Consider the following 20,386-nt stretch of genomic DNA (forward strand, 5'->3'; position numbering starts at 1 on the left):
GAAACCCTAGCCAGTGTAATGAGGCAAGAAAAAACATGAAAGATAAAGTGGTTAAAAACAAAATATAAATAAAGCTAACACTGTTTGTAGGATATTACTCCCTGTATAGAAAAATATCCAAAATGACCAAAAAACAAAACAAAAGAAAAAAACACACAAACACAAAAATAAAACATAAAATACTCCTAGAGTGAGCAAAAGAAAATGTGGAGTGTATGTATGTGTGTACATATACACGTGTGTGTGTGTGTGTGTGTGTGTGTGTGTGTGTGTGTGTATTTCATGGAATCTTACTCAGCTTTAAAGAAGAATGAAATTATGTCATTTGCTGGCAAATGGATGGAGTTAGAGAATATCATTCTAAGTGAAATAAACCAAAACCAAAAAAACATAGGCTGAATGTTTTCTGTGATATGCAGATGCTAATTCACAATGGGGAGTGGAGTAGGGAAGAATAGCGTTACTTTATATTAGGTAGAGGGGAGTGAAGAGAAGGGAAGGGGTATGGGAATAGGAGGATAGTAGAGTGAAACAGACATCATTACATGTATGCATGACCTATGTGATCCTACAATACGTATAATCAAAAATGAGAAATTACACTCCATTTATGTATGATTTATCAAAATGTATAAATGCATTCTACTGTCATGTACAAATAATTAGAACAAATAAAAAAATTCCTAGAACTCAGGTTAGTGAAGTCTTGGGATATTATTTAAACATTCAATAATGTTTTAAAGTACACTTTATAATAGTAAAAAAATCATAAAAAATTATGAAATTCAACAAAATGTGTACGAGACCTTTGTGCTGAACATTAGATTTCTGAAAAAAGAAAATGATCTAACCAACAACACAGTGTTTGTGGTTTGAAAGACTCATTATTGGAAGTTTTATAAATACCTGAAAATACAATGCATGTGCAGAAAAATAGAAACTCTTCTACACTGCTAGTGAAAATGAAAAATGGTGCAGCCTGGATAGATCCTCCAAACAAAAACTGAACAAAGAAACCATAGAACTAACTATTAAAATCAATGGTATAGACTTAATGGACATTTACAAAGTACTTCATCCATCATCAAGCAAATATACTTTCTTCTCAGCAGCTCATGGATCCTTCTCCAAAATAGAAGGATGCCACAAAGGAGCTATTAGTAAATACAAAAAAAATAGAGATCCTACCCTGTATCCTATCAGACCATAATGGAATACAATTAGAAATTAACAATAAAATAACAAACAAAAACTACTCCTACACCTGGAGATTAAATAATATGCTAGCAAATGAAGGAATGATAACAGAAGACATCAGGGGAGAAATAAAAAAATCCTTAGAGGTAAATGAGAATGACACAACATATCAAAATCTCTGGGACACTCTAATGGCAGTACTAAGAGGAAAGTTCATTGCATTGAGCTCATACATTAAAAAAATAAAAAGTCAACAACTAAATGACCTAACATTACTCTCAGAGCCCTAGAAAAAGAAGAACAGATCAACACCAAAAATAGTAGAAGACAGGAAATAATTAAAATCAGAGCTGAAATCAATAAACTGGAAAAAGAGAATTCAAAAAATTGACAAAACGAAAAGTTGGTTCTTTGAAAAAGTAAACAAAATTGATAAACCCTTAACCACACTAACAAAGAGAAGGAGACAGAAAACTCAAATTACTAGAAATCATTATGAAAAAGGAAAGATCACAACAGACACCATTGAAATACATAACATAATTAGAAGTTACTTTGAAAATCTATACTCCAAAAAATAGAAAATATCGAAGACATTGACAAATTTTTAGAGACATAAGAGCCTCCCAAACTGCATAAGGAAGACGTACACAATTTAAACAGACCAATTTCAAGCACTAAAATAGAAGAAGCCATCAAAAGTCGACCAACCAAAAAAGCCCAAGACCAGATGGATTCTCAGCCAAATTCTACAAGACCTTTAAAGAAGAATTAATACCAATACTCCTCTCTAAGTATTCCAGGAAATAGAAAAGGAGGGAATCCTTCCAAACTCATTCTACGAAGTTATTATCACTCTGATACCAAAACAGACACAGACTCATCAAGGAAAGAAAACTTTAGACCAATATCCCTGATGAACATAGATGCAAAAATCCTTAACAAAATACTGGCAAATTGCATACAAAAACATATTTTAAAAATAGCACACCATGATCAAGTGAGGTTTATCCCAGGGATGTAAGGTTGGTTCAACATCCAGAAATCAATAAATGTAACACATGACATCAACAGACTTAAAGTTAAGAATCATATGATTATTTCAATAGATACTGACAAAGCATTTAATAAAATACTGCACTGTTTCATGCTTAAAACACTAGAAAAATAGGAATAGTAGGAACATACCTCAACATTGTAAAAGCTATCTATGCTAAGCCCATGGTCAACATCATTCTTAATGGAGAAAAACTGAAATCATTCCATTTAAAAGTTGGAACAAGACAGGGGTGCCCTCTTTCACCAATTCTATTAAACATCATCCTTGAACATTAGTGAGAGCAATTAGAAAGATCAAAGAAATTAAAGGGATACAAATAAGAAAAGAAGAACTCAAGCTCTCACTATTTGCCGATGACATGATTCAATATTTAGAGGATCCAAAAAATTCCATTAAGAAAACTTCTAGGACTAATAAATGAATTCAGCAAAGTAGCAGGATATAAAATCAATACACCTAAACCTAATGCTTTTCTATTCATAAGTGATGAGTCCTCTGAGAGAGAAATTAGGAAAACCACTCCATTCACAATAGCCTCAAAAAAATAAAATACTTGAGAATCAATCTCACAAAAAAGGTGAAAGACCTCTACAATGAAAACTACAGAACACTAAAGAAAGAAATTGAAGAAAACCTTAGAAGATGGAAAGATCTCCCATGTTCTTGGATAGGTAGAAATAATATTGTCAAAATGGCCATTCTAACAAAGGTGCTATACAGATTCAATGAAATTGCAATTAAAATCCCAATGACATTCCTCATAGAAATAGAGAAAGCAATCATGAACTTCATCTGGAAGAATAAGAGACCTCGAATAGCCAAAACAATCTTGAGCAGGAAAAATGAAGCAGGAGATTTCACAATACCAGAGCTTAAACTGTACTACAGAGCAATAGTAACAAAAATGGCATGCTATTGGCACCAAAATAGACAGGCAGACCAATGATACAGAATAGAAGACATAAAGATGAACCCACATAAATACAGTCACCTCATACTAGACAAAAGAGCAAAAACATACAATGGAGAAAAGATAACCTGTTCGACAAGTGGTGCTGGGAAAACTGGAAATTCATATGCAGTAAAATGAAATTAAACCTCTATATCTAACACTGCAAAAATGGATCAAAAAGGATCAAGGACTTAGGAATTAGACCAGAGACCCTGCACCAATTAGAAGACAAAGTAGGCCTGAATCTTCATCATGTTGGCTTAAGATCAGACTTCCTTAACAAGATTCACAAAGCACAAGAAATCAAAGCAAGAATCAATGAATGGGATGGACTCAAACTAAAAAGCTTTTTATCAGCAAAAGACACAATCAATAATGTGAAAAGAGATTCCACAGAGTAGGAGAAAATCTTTTCCATACGCACTTCAGATAGAGGACTTATCTACAAAATTTATAAAGAACTTACAAAACTTTACACCAAAAATACAAAGAACACAATCAATAAATGGGCCAAGGAACTGGACAGACACTTTACAGAAGAAGCTATATAGGCAATTAATAAATATATGAAAAAGTATTCAACATCTCTAGGAATTAAAGAAATACAAATTAAAACCATTCTAAGATTTCATCTTACTCCAATTAGAATGGCTAGTATCAAGAATACATGCAGCAATAGGTCTTGGCAAGGATGTGGGGAAAAAGGTACATTCATACATTGCTGGTGGGGTTGCAAATTAGTGTAGACACTCTGGAAAGCAGTATGAAGATTCCTTAGAAAACTTGGAATGGACCCACCTTTTGACCCAGTTATCCCATTCCTCAGTTTATACCCAAAGGACTTAAAATTAGCATACTAGAGTAATGCAGCCACATCAATGTTCATAGCAGCTCAACTCACAATAGCTAGATTGTGGAACCAACCTAAATGCTACTTCAACAGATGAATGGATAAAGAAACTGTGGTATACATACATAATGGAATATTATTCAGCCATAAAGAAGAATGATACTATGGCCTTTGTGAATAAATAGATGGAATTGAAGAATATCATGCTAAGTGAAATAAGCCAATCCCAAAAAACCAAAGGCTGAATGTTTTCCCTGATAAGTGGATGATGATATATAATGGTGGTGCAGGGGAAGTGAGAAAAGAATAGAGTAACTTTAGATTATGTAGGAGGAAATGAGGTGGGGATATGAAAAATGGTGGAATGAGACAGACATCATTATCCTATGTACATGTATGATTACATGAATGTGTGAATCTACATTGTGTACGAACATAGAAGTGAAATGATGTACTCCATTTGTGTACAATGAATCAAAATGCAGTTTGTAAAAAGTAATTTATAAGTAAATAAATAAATAAATAAATGGTGCAGCTATCTTGGAAACATTTTGGCAGTTCTGTATAAAGTTAAAAAAAATACTTGCTATTTTTCGGCTCAAGCTGTCATAACAAAATACAATAAAGCAAATGGGTAAGACAATCAATACTTACCTTCTTATACTTCTGGAGGCTAGAAATTCAAGTCCAAGGTTATGGCCCATCGGTTTTGCTATGGGCTCTCCTTCTGGCTTGCAGATGGCTGCCTTCTTGCTATGTCTTCACATGACCTTTCATGCCTACCATGAAAGACAGTCACACACACACACACACACACTCTCACACACACACACACACACACACATATACACACAAACACACAGAGTGAGTGAGAGAAAGAGAGAGAGAGAGAGAGAGAGAGAGAGAGAGTGCAATTCTGGGGTTTCCTTTTAGAACACAAGTACCAGGCCCCAAATCCTTAAGACTTCCTTTAGCCTTAGTTGTTCCTTCAGGGTCCCTTTTTTCAAATACAGCCACACTGGGGATTATGGCTTCACATATGAATTTTATGTACCTTCAGTACATAAAACATACTATGTGACTGATCACTCCCACTTTAATGTATTGATCCAGGTAAAATATCAAATTATGTTCACAAAATCCTACATAAGATTATTGTATCTGTTTTATACATAATCCATCAAAATAGAAACAATCTCAAAATCCTTGAACTGATGAATGGATTAACAAATAGTGGTGTCTCAAAATAATTAGGTGCTTCTCAGCAGTGAAAATGAGCACACGACTGATACACAAAATCAGTGGTTGCTAGAGGCTGGAGTTAAGATAGACGTTGACTGCAAACAGGTTCCTAGGAAAATTCTTTGCCAATGATTGAACTGTTTGATATCTCATCTGTGATGGTGGTTACAACACTGAATGCACTCTTCAAAATTCATAGAACTGAACACTAATAATGGATGTTTTTACTGCTTATAAATTATACTTGGACATTTAAAAGTCCAACTAAAACTATATCTTTACTTTCTACATTTTATTTGCTGAGTTCTAATTTCATTACTTTATCACCAGAGAATGTGATGTGCAAAGTGTGTATTTCAAAGAATTTTAAAGGGTTTCATTATAATTAATATACCCTAAGATAAATGGTAACTAAATACAAATACTTTTCCAGACACATATGGCACAATTATGCATATATATACATATTTACATATATACTTACACATATATGTATATGTATTTGAAAATTATGGACTGTACTTTTACTTAAAATACAAATCCCTGATTATCAAATTTAGTTTGAACTACTAGGGCGATTAAGTTTTTAGAAATGTATAGTAGAGTATTCCAAAACTAGAGATTTAATGAATTCTTTCTTGTGTTTCTAAGTTTCACTTTATTGGTTTGCACTTCTTATATTTTTCATACAATTTCTCAGTTAGAAAACTGCAGTGTGTATGATATATTTTATCATCACAAAGTCTCCCATCTCTCCTCTATTCCTTGATATCTCAAGTACAGAACAGACCAAGAAAAGGCAAGATGAACGTGAAGATTATGGAACAAGTATTACACAAAAATGAAGTTTCTAGCACATCTATTTTCCATGTCCAGAGAGAATACAATGAACACTTCACAAATGTCTCTAATGAAGACCATTGAGGAATCAGCTCAAGGGGTGCGCAAACTTGGCAATAATCTTCATGGAAATCCTTACCTCCAGGGATGGAGGATCTATTTATTTGTTCCCAATTATCCTTAATAAGAGGGAGCCTCAGCATCTCATTCTAAGTGTTCTCCACCGGTGAGAAAATGTCCCTTAAGTTATCAGCTGCAGCTGTGAATTTCCCATTGCCAGGTCCAGCATGGAGTCAGCAGAGGCAGAGATTCCATGAATGCCCCTGACAGCAGCAGGAGCATCCAGGTAAGAAGGACTGAGAAACCTAGAAACCTAGCATGCATGAGGGCCTGGGTGAAATTCCAAGTAACTAACACACACACACACACACACACACGCACACACACAAAGGCAGGGAAATAAAGTAAAGGCACAGTGACTTCCACCAAGAGACAGTTTACATAGGCAGAAACAGATTGAGTGACTTTCAAAAAAACAGAAATATGAACTGCATCTAACCAAGTTCAAGAGGGAATTATCTTGGTCTTTCCATTCAAAATGTGTTGAGCCCTGTAAACTAAACAAGTACATTTCCAAGATGGAAACAGAAAATTAAGTGGATAAGAAAGGAGACAATTAGGGAGTGATATTAAGCCCAATGACTCTGGGCTCCTAATAAGCTTGGTCAGAAGCTTGGAGCCAAGAGCTCCATTTCCTACCCCCCAAATCAGAGACTTCTTTCTCAATCATGTGAGACCCCCCTGTTCTTCCTGGAATGTTTTCTTTGGATGCCAGGTGTTTCTCTGTGTCCATTCACTGTGCTCTGTGATCTCATTCTCAGAATTAGGTTACTTGGATGTCAATCTGAGCCCCATGGAGAAGAGTTGTCTTGAGAGGATGTGCAAAGACAAAGCAGACTTAGTTTTAAGGTCAGAGACACAAACACTCAGTGATGCAGATATGTCAGAGCCCTCAGACACAGTCACACACTAGCATGATTCACAAGAGATAAATATGTGAAAACAGACATCAACATACTTAACATCATGGAATCTAGTGGTTCTTGTCAAACTAGTAGTAGGACCACACTGTCCCCTATGAGGGAGTTGCAGGGGAAACTGAATTATAATTCAGAGGATGCCCAAAGGATGTACAATCAGAGCAAAAGGAATTAGTTGTATGATATACCTTAATATATTTTTCTTAGGAAGTCAACCTTGCAGGGTTTCAATCATAAAATGATCATATTATTCCAACTGACTATCTCAATACCAGCACAGATCTCAACATAGTACCTATAACACGAAAGTGTAGGATAATTTCACCTTATTCCCACGTTTGGCCTTAGCAAATCCAAGACAACACGACAAATCTTCCTCAACATTCCATTATCCCTTTTACTCTATGCCTCCTCTGTGGGAAACCATCTATCCTGAAGGTCAGAATGTTAATATCTACTGGTGAAGGCACTCCTTTTAGTCTTCATGATAAACCCCACACCCTCCCTCACTCCTCAACAAATATGTTCTCCTTAACCATTGTCCATCAGGACCATTTTCTAGACAGCTGTACCCACTTTAGTTCTGGTAGTTAATCCAGGTAAACGTGATTTCACCTCTGCACTTTGCTTTTAATTTCATTAATTTAACTTGCACACTGGTATTCACTTTGCTGTCCCCATAATATATATATTTATACCCAGTCTCTCCAAAGGTTTCCCTGTGTGCTCTGTCCAGCAGTGAGGGCAATTCACATAGTAGCTGTGGCCTATTTCTCAATCCTTTTCCTCAGGCTTTGAATCTCACAGGGAATGCATCTCCTCATCTTTCCTGTTTAAATGCCATAAATTATTCCAGGACCATTGCATTCATAATGTTTTCCTTGTCCCCCTAACTCTGGTGATTTCTTAGTCCTGCGATTACCTTTTAGAAGACCCACATGAGTTTGCTCTTCATCAATGAGTAAAGCACTGTCATCCCAAAACAAAAGGAATCCAGATACAGTACACATCTGCCTTTGTTCTTCTGACCAGGAGAAAGAATGAGGATGGTTCACACAGCTCCCTGCTCAGCATGCTCATGTAGCCGACCCAATAGCTGTGGTCTCCAGTTGTCACTAATGTATCATAATGGCAGCTGAAACACTGAGGACAAATCACCAGGCAGGTCTGTCAGAGCCCACAAACTTTCCAAAATCTGATGAAAACAAAAGAGTCAACGAAAAAAATAAAAGGTAGATAGTATAGCACTTAATGCTGAGTTTGCCACTGGGTTAAATTTTTCAATAAAGGGTAGCCATTCAAAACGTAACATAAAGGAAAAAACCACTTCATTTGGTTGGAAGCTCTTTGCCTCTGATTTAGTATAAATCACTTGGTTGCCTCAAACTTCAGTTTCTTCATCTATAAAGTAAAATATAATATGTCAATTATTAGACTTTAATATTTTAAAAGAAACTGCCTGCATAGGATATTCAGCAAATAGGAGTAGAATTACTGAATCTATAGCCACTACTAATTAAACCCTGTTGAAATCAACTAGGCTTTTTTCATAAAATTTCACAAGATAATTCAGTTTTGCCCTATCTCTCTCTCTAGGCCAAGCTCAACTCAAAGTTGATCAAAACCCTAGGAGTATGACCAGAAACTTTTCAATTGCTAGAAGAAAACAAGTGGAAACACTCCAGCACACCAGTGCAGGCTACAAGTTTCTCAGTGGAACTCCTAAAGTTCAGGGATTGTGCCAAATTCAAAAGTTTCCCCTCTGAAGGAAACAATCAATAATTTGAGAAGAGACACCTTACCAGTCTCTCGTCCCACAGAAGATTAAAATCTGGAGTATATTAAAAAACACAAAAAAAACACAAAAAAGTCCCACAAATAATCCAATCAGTAAAAGGGCACATGAACTAAACAGATACTTCTCAAAGGAATAAGTACAAATGGTTAAGAAATACTTTATTTAAAAAAAGTTCAACATCTTAGCCATCAGACAAATGCAAATCAAAACCACACTGAGATTTCATGTCACTCCAGTTAGAATGGCAGTCATAAAGAATACAAATAACAATAAATCCTAGCAAGGACATAGAGAAAATGAATATACATAAAAATTTTTCAACCACTGCTGCTAATGGGAAAGTAAATTAGTATAACTACTATGAAAATCAGTGTGTAGATTCCTCAAAAGTCTAGGAATGGAAGCACTACATGATCTAGATATACCTCTTCTTGGTATTTACCCCAAAAAACTAAAGTCAGCATATTATACAGATACATGCATGCCCATGTTTACAGCAGCACAAATCACAATAGTTATGTAACCAGTCTTGGTGTCCATTCACAGACGAATGGATAAAGAAAATGTGGCATGTATACACAATGAATTTCATTCAGCCATAAAGAAGAATAACATTATGTCATTAGCAGGAAAATGCATAAAATTGGACAGCATCATGTTTTAGCAAATTAAGTCAGACCCAAAACCTCAAGGTTCATTTTTTTCCTACATATGTGAATTCTAAAGAGGAAAAAAACAAAGGAGATCTCATGAAAATAGGAAACCAGTAGAATATAGGAAGGAGACAAGGGTAAGGGAGGAAAGGACAAATGGAGATATTGGGGAAATGAATTAATCAAATTATCTTATGTGCATGTACAAATATGCCACAATAAAACCCACTACCTGTATATTACTTATACACTAATAAGAAAATTTGAAAATTAATTCTACATTTAGTTCATTATCAACCAATGGATAAAATTACAAACTAATGTTTTGGAACAAATATTGGCATATGATCTTAATGAATCCTTCCCCACAGGCATGGATGGAGACAATAAGACTATAGTGACAGAATTCCTCCTCCTGGGTCTGTCTGGGAAGTCACAGCAGGAAGAGGTTCTCTGTGGGCTGTTCTTGGGGATGTACCTGGTCACCATCACTGGGAACCTTCTCATCATCTTCGCCATCAGCTGTGACCCTCATCTCCATACGCCCATGTACTTCTTCCTGGCCAGCCTCTCCACTGTTGACATCTGCACTTCATCAGTCACAATCCCCAAGATGCTGGTGAACCACATAGTGGGAAGCAAGTCCATCTCCTACAGGGAATGCATGTCCCAGATCTACTTCTTCATCACTTTCAGCAACATGGATGGGTTCCTCCTGAGTGTGATGGCCTATGACCGTTATGTAGCCATCTGTTGTCCACTCCACTACACCTTGATCATGAGGCCCAGACTCTGTGTCCTGCTGGTGGCTGCATCTGGGCTCATTACCAACCTGCATGCTCTCCTACACACTCTTCTCATGGCTCAACTCACCTTTTGTTCCAACAATGCTGTGCACCACTTCTTCTGTGACCCCTACCCTATTCTCAAGCTTGCTTGTTCTGATACCTTCATCAATCACCTGATGGTCTTCACTGTGGGTGCACTGATATTTCTGACACCATTTACATGTATCATTGTTTCATATGCTTACATCTTCTCTAATGTACTAAAGTTGCCAACTGCAAGAGGGATAAGGAAAGCCCTGTCCACCTGTGGGTCCCACCTCACTGTGGTCTCCCTCTTCTATGGGGCAATCCTGGGGGTCTATATGCACCCTTCATCCTCCTACTCAGTTCAGGATACTGTGGCCACCGTCATCTTCACGGTGGTAACACCCCTGGTCAATCCCTTCATCTATAGCCTGAGGAATCGTAACATGAAAGGAGCCCTAGGAAAACTAATTCTCAGATCCTGAAAGTAGAACATTTTAGAGCTGAGAAGACTTGGACATCACGCACTTTTCCACTTTTACAAATAGAGAAACAGTCCCATTCTATTCCTGTAATTTATGATATGTAATCATGATTGTACTTGTGACTCTAAGGAGATGCTCATAGTCATAAAATCAGTAATTTGATCTTAAAAATAGTTGATTCTATCATACTTAATTTAGAGACAAGAAAAACTGAGGGCACGAAATATTTGGATTTGTTTTTTATTTAGTTCAGCAACGTCTTGGATCATTAATGGGTTAGGTAATTCTTCCTCTGCCCCAGTCTTAAGTGCCTTTCCCTATCTTTCAAAGCCCCAAACACTAACCTCTGCCTGTTCCCCAATCTAACATTTTGATGTTTTCTTAGAAGTTTGGGTGCCAGACAGTGTGGGTACCAGGAAGCTTCAAATATTATGATGATCCCTGGAAGCTCTTACTTTACTAGATGGGCTATAGGAAGCAGAAATTCTCTTAAAAGTGAAGCCTCTACAGTGAATATAGCATTTTAAAGACATGGGGGCATGAATTCATTGCAGGATTAATATTGAAACACAAGACTTCTTGTTCCAAGACCAGAGTTTGTTTTGCTCCATGGGACCAGATATCCAGGAATCCATGCCTCTTCTCCTATTTCAGACATGAGGACTAAGTGCCCACAATACCAATTCCCCCTTCTCTTTTCTGATAGCCCTGGGAGTACTCACCTGAGTCTCCAGTGGTCAGTTGTCAATAGCCCTACCCTCACTGGCCTTCCTGTGTCACTTCCCTCCTTTCTCCATTTCCTCCACACTCGTGGTTCTTCAGGTCTCATTGTCCACACCTACATCTCCTGCCTGGCTCAGTCCTGACACTGATCAGTTCTTACCTTGATCCCAGCAACAGGCTTATGGGCAATTCCACTGCATCTCCCTGCCCATTTCTCCCCAGCACACTGACTTGATTTAATCCTCCTAAGAACTCATTGTATCCTGCCAACCGATTCTTATAGAAAATATGGAAAAGGCCAAGGTAAACTCCAAACATGATTGAGCCTCAAGCTGTCCCTTCAACTTTCATTCTCATCAATTCTCTTATCCATCACGTCTCTCTGAGTCTTCTTCTTGCCTTTGCTCATCATCTACTGATAGACTTCCCCCACATATTTTTCACTCTTTTATACTAATTTTTTTATTTGTTGTTTTTAGATATACATGAAAGTAGGGTGTGTTTTGACATATTATACTTACGTGGAGTGCAACTTCTTCTCATTAGGATTCCATTCTTTTGGTTGTACATGATGTGAAATTACAGTGCTCATGTGTTCATGATACATGAACATAGGAAAATTGTGTCTGATTCATTCTACTCACTATCCCCTTCTTCTCCCCCTTTCCTTCATTCCCATTTGTCTAATCCAATAAACTTCTTCCCTCTCCCTCATTATATGTTAGCATGCACATATCAGAGAGAACATTTGACCTTTGTTTTTTTGTTTTGGGGGGAGAGGGATTTGCTTATTTCATTTAGCATGATAGTCTCCAGTTCCATCCATTTACTGGCAAATATCATAATTCTCCTTTATGGCTGAGTAATATTCCATTGTATATATGTACCACAGTTTCTTTATCCATTCACCTGTTGAAAGACACCTAGGTTGGTTCCATAGCTTTGTCATTGTGAATTGAGCTGCTACAAACATTGATATGGCTATGTCAATGTACTATGCTGATTTGAAGTCCTTTGGTATAGGCCAAAGAGTGGGAGACCTGGGTCAAATGGTGGTTCCATTCCAAGTTTTCTGAGGAATCTCCACACTGCTTTCCAGAGTGGTGGCATCAATTTGCAGTCCAACCAACAATGTGTGAGTTTATTTATTTCCATTTAAAATTTCTATGTCCTATCAGGTTGAATTTAGTAATTTCTATTTTAAATTTATCTTCTTCCTTGTTTCCATATATTAGAAGCTCTGCAAATAATATATCGTGTCATTTCTTTGCAGTAGTTTTCTTTGTTCTCCCAGAGGCATTGCCTTCCTCAAAACGCCATAATAAATGATGTTGTTATGGTTTGGATCTTGATGTGTCCCTAGAAAAGTTTATGTTTTGGAAACATGAAGGTGCTTTTAGGTATGTCTTTTAGGAAATGATTAGAACTGTAACCTCAACAAAGGATTAATCTATTTCATGGATTAATCATTTGGATGGACCATTGGCTAGTAGGTGGAGTGAGGCTGGAGGAAGTAGGTGATAGGGAACATGCTCTTAGGGATTTTATTTTGTCTTTTCTGTTCTATCTATCTATCTCTTTTATTCTCTCTCCTTCTCTTTCTCTCATCTTGCTCTCATACCCTGGATGCCATGAGTTGAGCCACTCTCCTCACCTTACCCCAGAACAATGAAGCCATCTGACCATGGTTTGAACCCCTGAAACCATGAGCCTAAAAATAAACATTTTCCTCCTTTAAGTTTTCCTTCTCAGGTATTTTGATCACAGTGATGAAAACCTGACTAACACAATGGTGCTGCACATTTTTAAGGCCTTCCCAACTCTTCAAATATTAAATATTTATCAAATACAAAATTTTTATCAAATGGAAAAGTAAAGAAAATGCTTTCTTTTTATGAAAAATAGCCTATAGAAGGAAATTTAAAAATTCTTAGAGGTAAACGAGAACAAAGAAACATCATATCAAAATCTCTGGGACACTATGAAAGCAGTACTTAGAGGAAGATTTATTTCATGGAGCGCATTTAATAAAAGAAGTAAAACTCAACAAATAAACGACCTAACACTACAGCTCAAAGCCCTAGAAAAAGAAGAACAGACCAACACCAAAAGTAGTAGAAGACAGGAAATAGTTAAAATCAGAGCTGAAATCAACGAAATTGAAACAAAAGAAACAATACAAAAAATTGACAAAATAAATAGTTGGTTCTTCGAAAAAATAAACAAAATTGATAAACCTTTAGCCACACTAACAAAGAGAAGACGAGAGAAAACCCAAATCACTAAAATTCTGAATGAACAAGGAAATATCACAACAGACACGACTGAAATACAAAACATAATTAGAAGCTATTTTGAAAATCTATACTCCAACAAAATAGAAAATTTTGAAGACATCAACAGGTTTCTAGAGACATATGAATTGCCTAAACTGAACGAGGAGGACATACACAATTTAAATAGACCAATTTCGAGTAATGAAATAGAAAAAGTCATCAATAGCCTACCAACAAAGAAAAGTCCAGGACCAGATGGGTTTTCAGCCAAGTTCCACAAAACCTTTAAAGAAGAGCTCATTCCAATACTTCTCAAAGTATTCCATAAAATAGAAGAGGAGGGAACCCTCCCAAACTCATTCTATGAAGCCAATATTACCCTGATACCTAAACCAGACAGAGACACATAAAGGAAAGAAAATTTCAGACCAATATCCTTAATGAACATCAATGCAAAAATTCTCAACAAAATTTTAGCAAATCGCATACAAAAACATATTAAAATGATAGTGCACCATGATCAAGTGGGTTTCATCCCAGGGATGCAAGGTTGGTTCAACATCAGGAAATCAATAAATGTCATTCACCATATCAATTGACTTAAAGTCAAGAATCACATGATTATTTCGATAGATGCAGAAAAAGCATTTGATAAAATACAGCACCCCTTCATGCTCAAAACACTAGAAAAAATAGGGATAGTGGGAACATTCCTTAACATTGTAAAGGCCATCTACACTAAGCCCATGGCTAATATCATTCTAAATGGTGAAAAACTGAAAGCATTCCCTCTAAAAAATGGAACAAGGCAGGGATGCCCTCTTTCACCACTTCTATTCAATATCGTCCTTGAAACTCTAGCCAGAGGCAATTAGACAGACCAAAGAAATTAAAGGGATACGAATAGGAAAAGAAGAACTCAAACTATCCCTATTTGCTGATGATATGATTGTATACTTAGAGGAACCAGGAAATTCCACCAGAAAACTTTTAGATCTTATAAGTGAATTCAGTAAAGTAGCGGGATATAAGATCAATGCACATAAATCTAAGGCATTTTTATACATAAGCGATGAATCTTCAGAAAGAGAAATCAGGAAAACTACCCAATTCACAATAGCTTCGAAAAAAATAAAATACTTGGGAATCAATCTCACAAAAGAGGTGAAAGACCTCTACAATGAGAACTACAGAACACTAAAGAAAGAAATGAAAGAAAACCTCAGAAGATGGAAAGATCTCCCATGTTCTTGGATAGGAAGAATTAATATTGTCAAAATGGCCATACTACCAAAAGTGCTATACAGATTCAATGCAATTCCAATTAAAATCCCAATGATGTACCTTACAGAAATAGAGCAAGCAATTATGAAATTCATCTGGATGAATAAAAAACCCAGAATAGCTAAAGCAATCCTTGGCAGAAAGAGTAAAGCAGGGGGTATCGCACTACCAGATCTTCAACTCTACTACAAAGCAATAGTAACAAAAACGGCATGGTATTGGTACCAAAATAGAAAGGTGGATCAATGGTACAGAATAGAGGACATGGACACAAACCCAAATAAATACAATTTTCTCATACTAGACAAAGGTGCCAAAAATATGCAATGGAGAAAAGATAGCCTCTTCAACAAATGGTGCTGGGAGAATTGGAAATCCATATGCAACAGAATGAAACTAAACCCATATCTCTCACCATGCATGAAACTAAACTCAAAATGGATTAAGGACCTCGGAATCAGACCAGAGACCTTGCATCTTATAGAAGAAAAAGTAGGTCCAGAGCTTCAACATGTCGGCTTAGGACCAGACTTCCTCAACAGGACTCCCATAGCACAAGAAATAAAAGCAAGAATTAATAACTGGGATAGAATCAAACTAAAAAGCTTTCTCTCAGCAAAGGAAACTATCAGCAATGCGAAGAAAGAGCCTACAGAGTGGGAGAAAATCTTTGCCAATCATACTTCAGATAGAGCATTAATCTCCAGAATCTATAAAGAACTCAAAAAACTCTACACCAAGAATGCAAATAATCCAATTGACAAATGGGCTAAGGAAATGAATAGACACTTCACAGAAGAAGATCTACAAGCAATCAACAAACATATGGAAAAATGTTCAACATCTCTAGTAATAAGAGAAATGCAAATCAAAACCACCCTAAGATTCCATCTCACCCCAATTAGAATGGCGATTATCAAGAATACAAGCAACAACAGGTGTTGGCGAGGATGTGGGGAGAAAGGTACACTCATACATTGCTAGTGGGGCTACAAATTAGTGCAGCCACTTTGGAAAGCAGTGTGGAGACTCCTTAGAAAACTTGGAATGGAACCACCATTTGACCCAGCTATCCCACTCTTTGGCCTATACCCAAAGCACTTAAAATCAGCATATTACAGAGATACAGCCACATCAATGTTCATAGCTGCTCAATTCACCATAGCCAGATTGTGGAACCAATCTAGATGTCCTTCAATTGATGAATGGATAAAGAAACTGTGGTATATATATACAATGGAATATTACTCAGCCATAAAGAATGATAAAATTATGGCATTTGCAGGCAAATGGATGAAATTGGAGAATATCATGCTAAGTGAGATAAGCCAATCTCAAAAATCCAATGGGCGAATGATATCGCTAATAAGTGGATGATGACACATAATGGGGGATGGGAGGGGTTAGTGTTAGGGTTAGAGTTAGGGTTAGGGTTGGCGGCAAGAATGGAGGAAGGAAGGACTTTATAGAGGGAAAAGACGGGTGGGAGGGGTGGGAGGGAAGGGAAAAATAACAGAATGAATCAAACAACATTACCCTATGTAAATTTATGATTACACAAATGGTATGCCTTTACGCCATGTACAAACAGAGAAACATCATGTATCCCATTTGTTTACAATAAAAATTAAAAAAAGAAAAATAGCCTATAGGTTTGCTACCTAAACCTGATAATAAATATAAAGAAAGAGTAACTCTTCCCTTTTACTCTCCTTTTTGAAGTCACATATTTAAGAAAATCTTATGGGATCACTGGCCAACTACATAGAAAATGCAACAGATACTTCAATGACAACACATAATATGGAAAGCACTTTGAAAAATAGTTTGAAAAAGTCACAAAGCTCCATTATAAAACAAACAGAAACATCAGCCAGGCCTGCAGTTGGGAGAATGAGGTTTCTAGACGTAACAAAATATAATACTCATAAGACAGAATTCTCAACAATGACCAAAAATTTTAGAAAGCTTACACACAGGAAAAAAAGAAAATATGAACCATTTCTAGGGCTGTATCATCCCTCCCTGAGGAGGCCCTACTGAGAAAGCCCAAACGTTTGCATTGTTGGCCAAATATTTAATAGCAACATTTTAAGTAGTCTGAAGAACTGCAGAAAACCATGGAGAAAGAATTAAAAGAACTCAGGAAAATAAAATTATTCACGAAGAAATGGGAAAATCAAACCCATGCAAATTATAGAAAGAAATAAGAATTCACTAAAGAAGTTTAACCACAGATTTCAGAAGGCAGAAAAATTAACCACTCTTAGGAACACCACACACACACACACACACACACACACATGCAGAAAGGAACATAGACCTAGGAAACTGGGGAAACAATCAAGTATATCAACTTAAGCATCATAGGAATACTATAAAGAAAATAGAAAATGAGGAAGAAAAATATATAAAAAATTATACCTGAAAACATATTAAATACAAAGGACTTGAAGCTACACATCCAAGAAGCTCCATTAATACCAAGGACAAACTCAAAGAGATCCACATCAAGACATAGTATTGTCAGACTGTCGACAACCAAAAACAATGAGAAAATTTTTAAAGCAACAAAAGAAAAGTGACTCACTACATACAAGGGATACTCAATAACATTAACAGTTGATTTCTTATCAGAGTTTATGGAGGCCAAAATGAAGGCTGAAACTTAAAGGCTTACTTTAAGTCTAAAAAAAAAAAAACTATTTATAAAGAATTCTATATCGATAAAAACAATTTTTCAAGAATGGAAATAAGTTAAGACATTTCCAGATAAACAAAAGCTGAGATAGTTCATTATAAGTAGATCTGTCCTATAATAAAAGCTAAAGGGAGTACTTCAGGCTAAAATGAAAAGACACTAGAAAATAACTTGAAGTCATAAGACATAAAAAACGCTGGTGAAGCTAACTACATAGATAAATAGTATTGTTGTACTTGGTACAACTAATCCTTTTCTCCATATTATTTAAAAGGACAATACATAAAATAAAAATTATACACTCATAATAGTGGGCACACAACTATCAAAATGTAATCAGTGACAACAATAATAAAAGAGGAGAGACAGAGATACATAGGAACAGTATATATTCTACTACACCTTAAGTTGGTATTATGCAAAGTAGGTTGTTATAGTTTAAGAGCTCAATTACAGTTTTCAAGGTAACCATTAAGAAAGCAACTTACAAATACACAGAAAAAAAAGATGGCAGAATAGAGGAGGTAGCGTTCCTGGCTGATCCATGGCATGAAACCAAGGAAGCAGACAGGCAGCTTCTTGGCCAGGTGGGTGAACAAAAAAAACAGGGGGAGACTTTACTGGAACATAAAACTGGACATACAAAGCAGAGCAGAGACACAGGAGGTTGGATATGATAAAAGAAGGAAAAAATCCCCAGTGGCACAGCTGCTGCCACAGCTGGGCTGTAAACTCCAACCAGAGAGGTCCCTCCATGAACACAGAAGAGGGATAAGGGAATTAAAGGAACCCCATTTGGGGGAGGCCCAAGGCATGTTTGAGTACAGAGCATTTAGAAACCAAGGTTGTTGCCCAACAAACCTGAAGGACACTATCCGTGTGTGGGGAAAGAGGCCACCATCTCTCCAGGCCACGTGCAGAGGACAAAGGAAAGGATCATTTTGCAGCTGCAGCATGGGAGCTGGCAATGGAGAAAGCCAATTCCTGGTAAACCCAAGTTTGGCCCAAAATATAGACCCAGTAAACACACACTGCATGACATAGAGAGTGCTTAAAACCAAATGTGGAGAAAGGTTTACAGAGTACAGCTGGTCAGGGAAACCCACCTGGCTCTACCCCTCCCCGTCCAATCCAACTGCTTGCAGGACCAGCTGGGAGAGACACATCTGGCCAGGAACTCAGAATGGTGGGAGACAGAGAAATGGAGACTAAACCCAGAACCAGGAAATGCGGGGTCCGCAGCTGATATAGGGGACTAAGAATTGACCCCCAACCACATGAGTGGAACCCAGGGAAGATCCCTGGGTACAGTCTTCCAGCATGGACCAGCAAGTACTGGGCACTGGAGGTTTAAAATATAAGAAAAATTAGCATTCAGCAAAGAGCCTAGAGCCCACCTAAGCCTAAACCCTGCCTCAAGGAGCTCTACCTGTGGGATTACCTCTCTCAGTCTAGAGTGTAGAGCATCATGCTGCAGAAGACCTCACCTAAAACTGCTGAGAAGAGAAGCTGAGAATCTTTTGAACTCCAATGGAAAGACTGCTTTAACTTTTCATCAGGATCTTTTTTTCTTTTTCTTTTCTAATTCTTTTTTTCTGTTTAATTGTGACATTAACGGTACACAGACATTTAAACAGTCTCCTATTTTTTTCTTTCTTCTCATCTCTAGCATTTTTGAAGCCAATTATTATATATGGGTTAGTTTTTTAATGAATGAGAATATTTGATTATATTTTTGTTTTGTATTCTTTTATTTATATTTCTAATTTTTGAAAAAATCTGTGCTTATATATATTTTTCTCTCCTGCCTGTCGCCCCTTGATTCTCTTTTATTATGCTAACAGCCAAACTCTACTATTCTCTCCTTCACTCTTCCTTTAATCTTTTACTCTTTTCTTCTCTCCTCCTCCCTCCTTATCATCACATCCTGTATCGCTTCTATTCTCTTCATGTCCACCATTTGAAAATATAAATCCTTTTGCAAGCTGGCTGTTTTTATTATAGACAATAATTGATCATATCATATCTGTTATTGTGATAATTAACATTGTAGACATCAAAGTAGAACTATTGGTTTAATGCTATAAATCGTTTCTATTGGTTGTTGTTATTATTTGTCTCCCCCTAAACAGCACGGTAATGGAAACCTTCAGGGACACGGTAAGTTCCCAGAGTAAAAAGTCTGTTGCCTCAGATCCATACTGTTAGGTGGATAGACATACAAACAACATGAAAAATCACGGGAACAAATCACCCCCAGCAAACCAAGATACTCCAACAACAGAATCCATCAATACCACAGTGAAAGAAATGTCAGAGAAGGAGTTTAGGATGTACATAGTTAAACTGATCTGTGAAGTAAAGGATGATGTAAGAGAGCAAATACAGATAGTAAAAGGTCACTTCAATAAAGAGAGAGAGACCCTGAAAAAACACAAACAGAAATTCTTAAAATCAAGGAAATAATAAACCA

At 36.7% G+C, this 20,386-nt stretch overlaps 1 protein-coding gene across 1 annotated transcript; it reads left to right on the forward strand.

Moving 5' to 3' along the window:
* The first annotated feature begins 10,005 nt into the window (after positions 1-10,005).
* Positions 10,006-10,929, forward strand: LOC124987426 (olfactory receptor 1F1-like). Its single transcript, XM_047556655.1, has one exon. It carries the CDS (start codon positions 10,006-10,008, stop codon positions 10,927-10,929), a length of 924 nt encoding a protein of 307 aa, XP_047412611.1.
* The last annotated feature ends 9,457 nt before the right edge of the window (positions 10,930-20,386 follow it).

The sequence above is a fragment of the Sciurus carolinensis genome, chromosome 6 (assembly GCF_902686445.1).
Source record: "Sciurus carolinensis chromosome 6, mSciCar1.2, whole genome shotgun sequence".
NCBI classification, from domain to species: domain Eukaryota; kingdom Metazoa; phylum Chordata; class Mammalia; order Rodentia; family Sciuridae; genus Sciurus; species Sciurus carolinensis.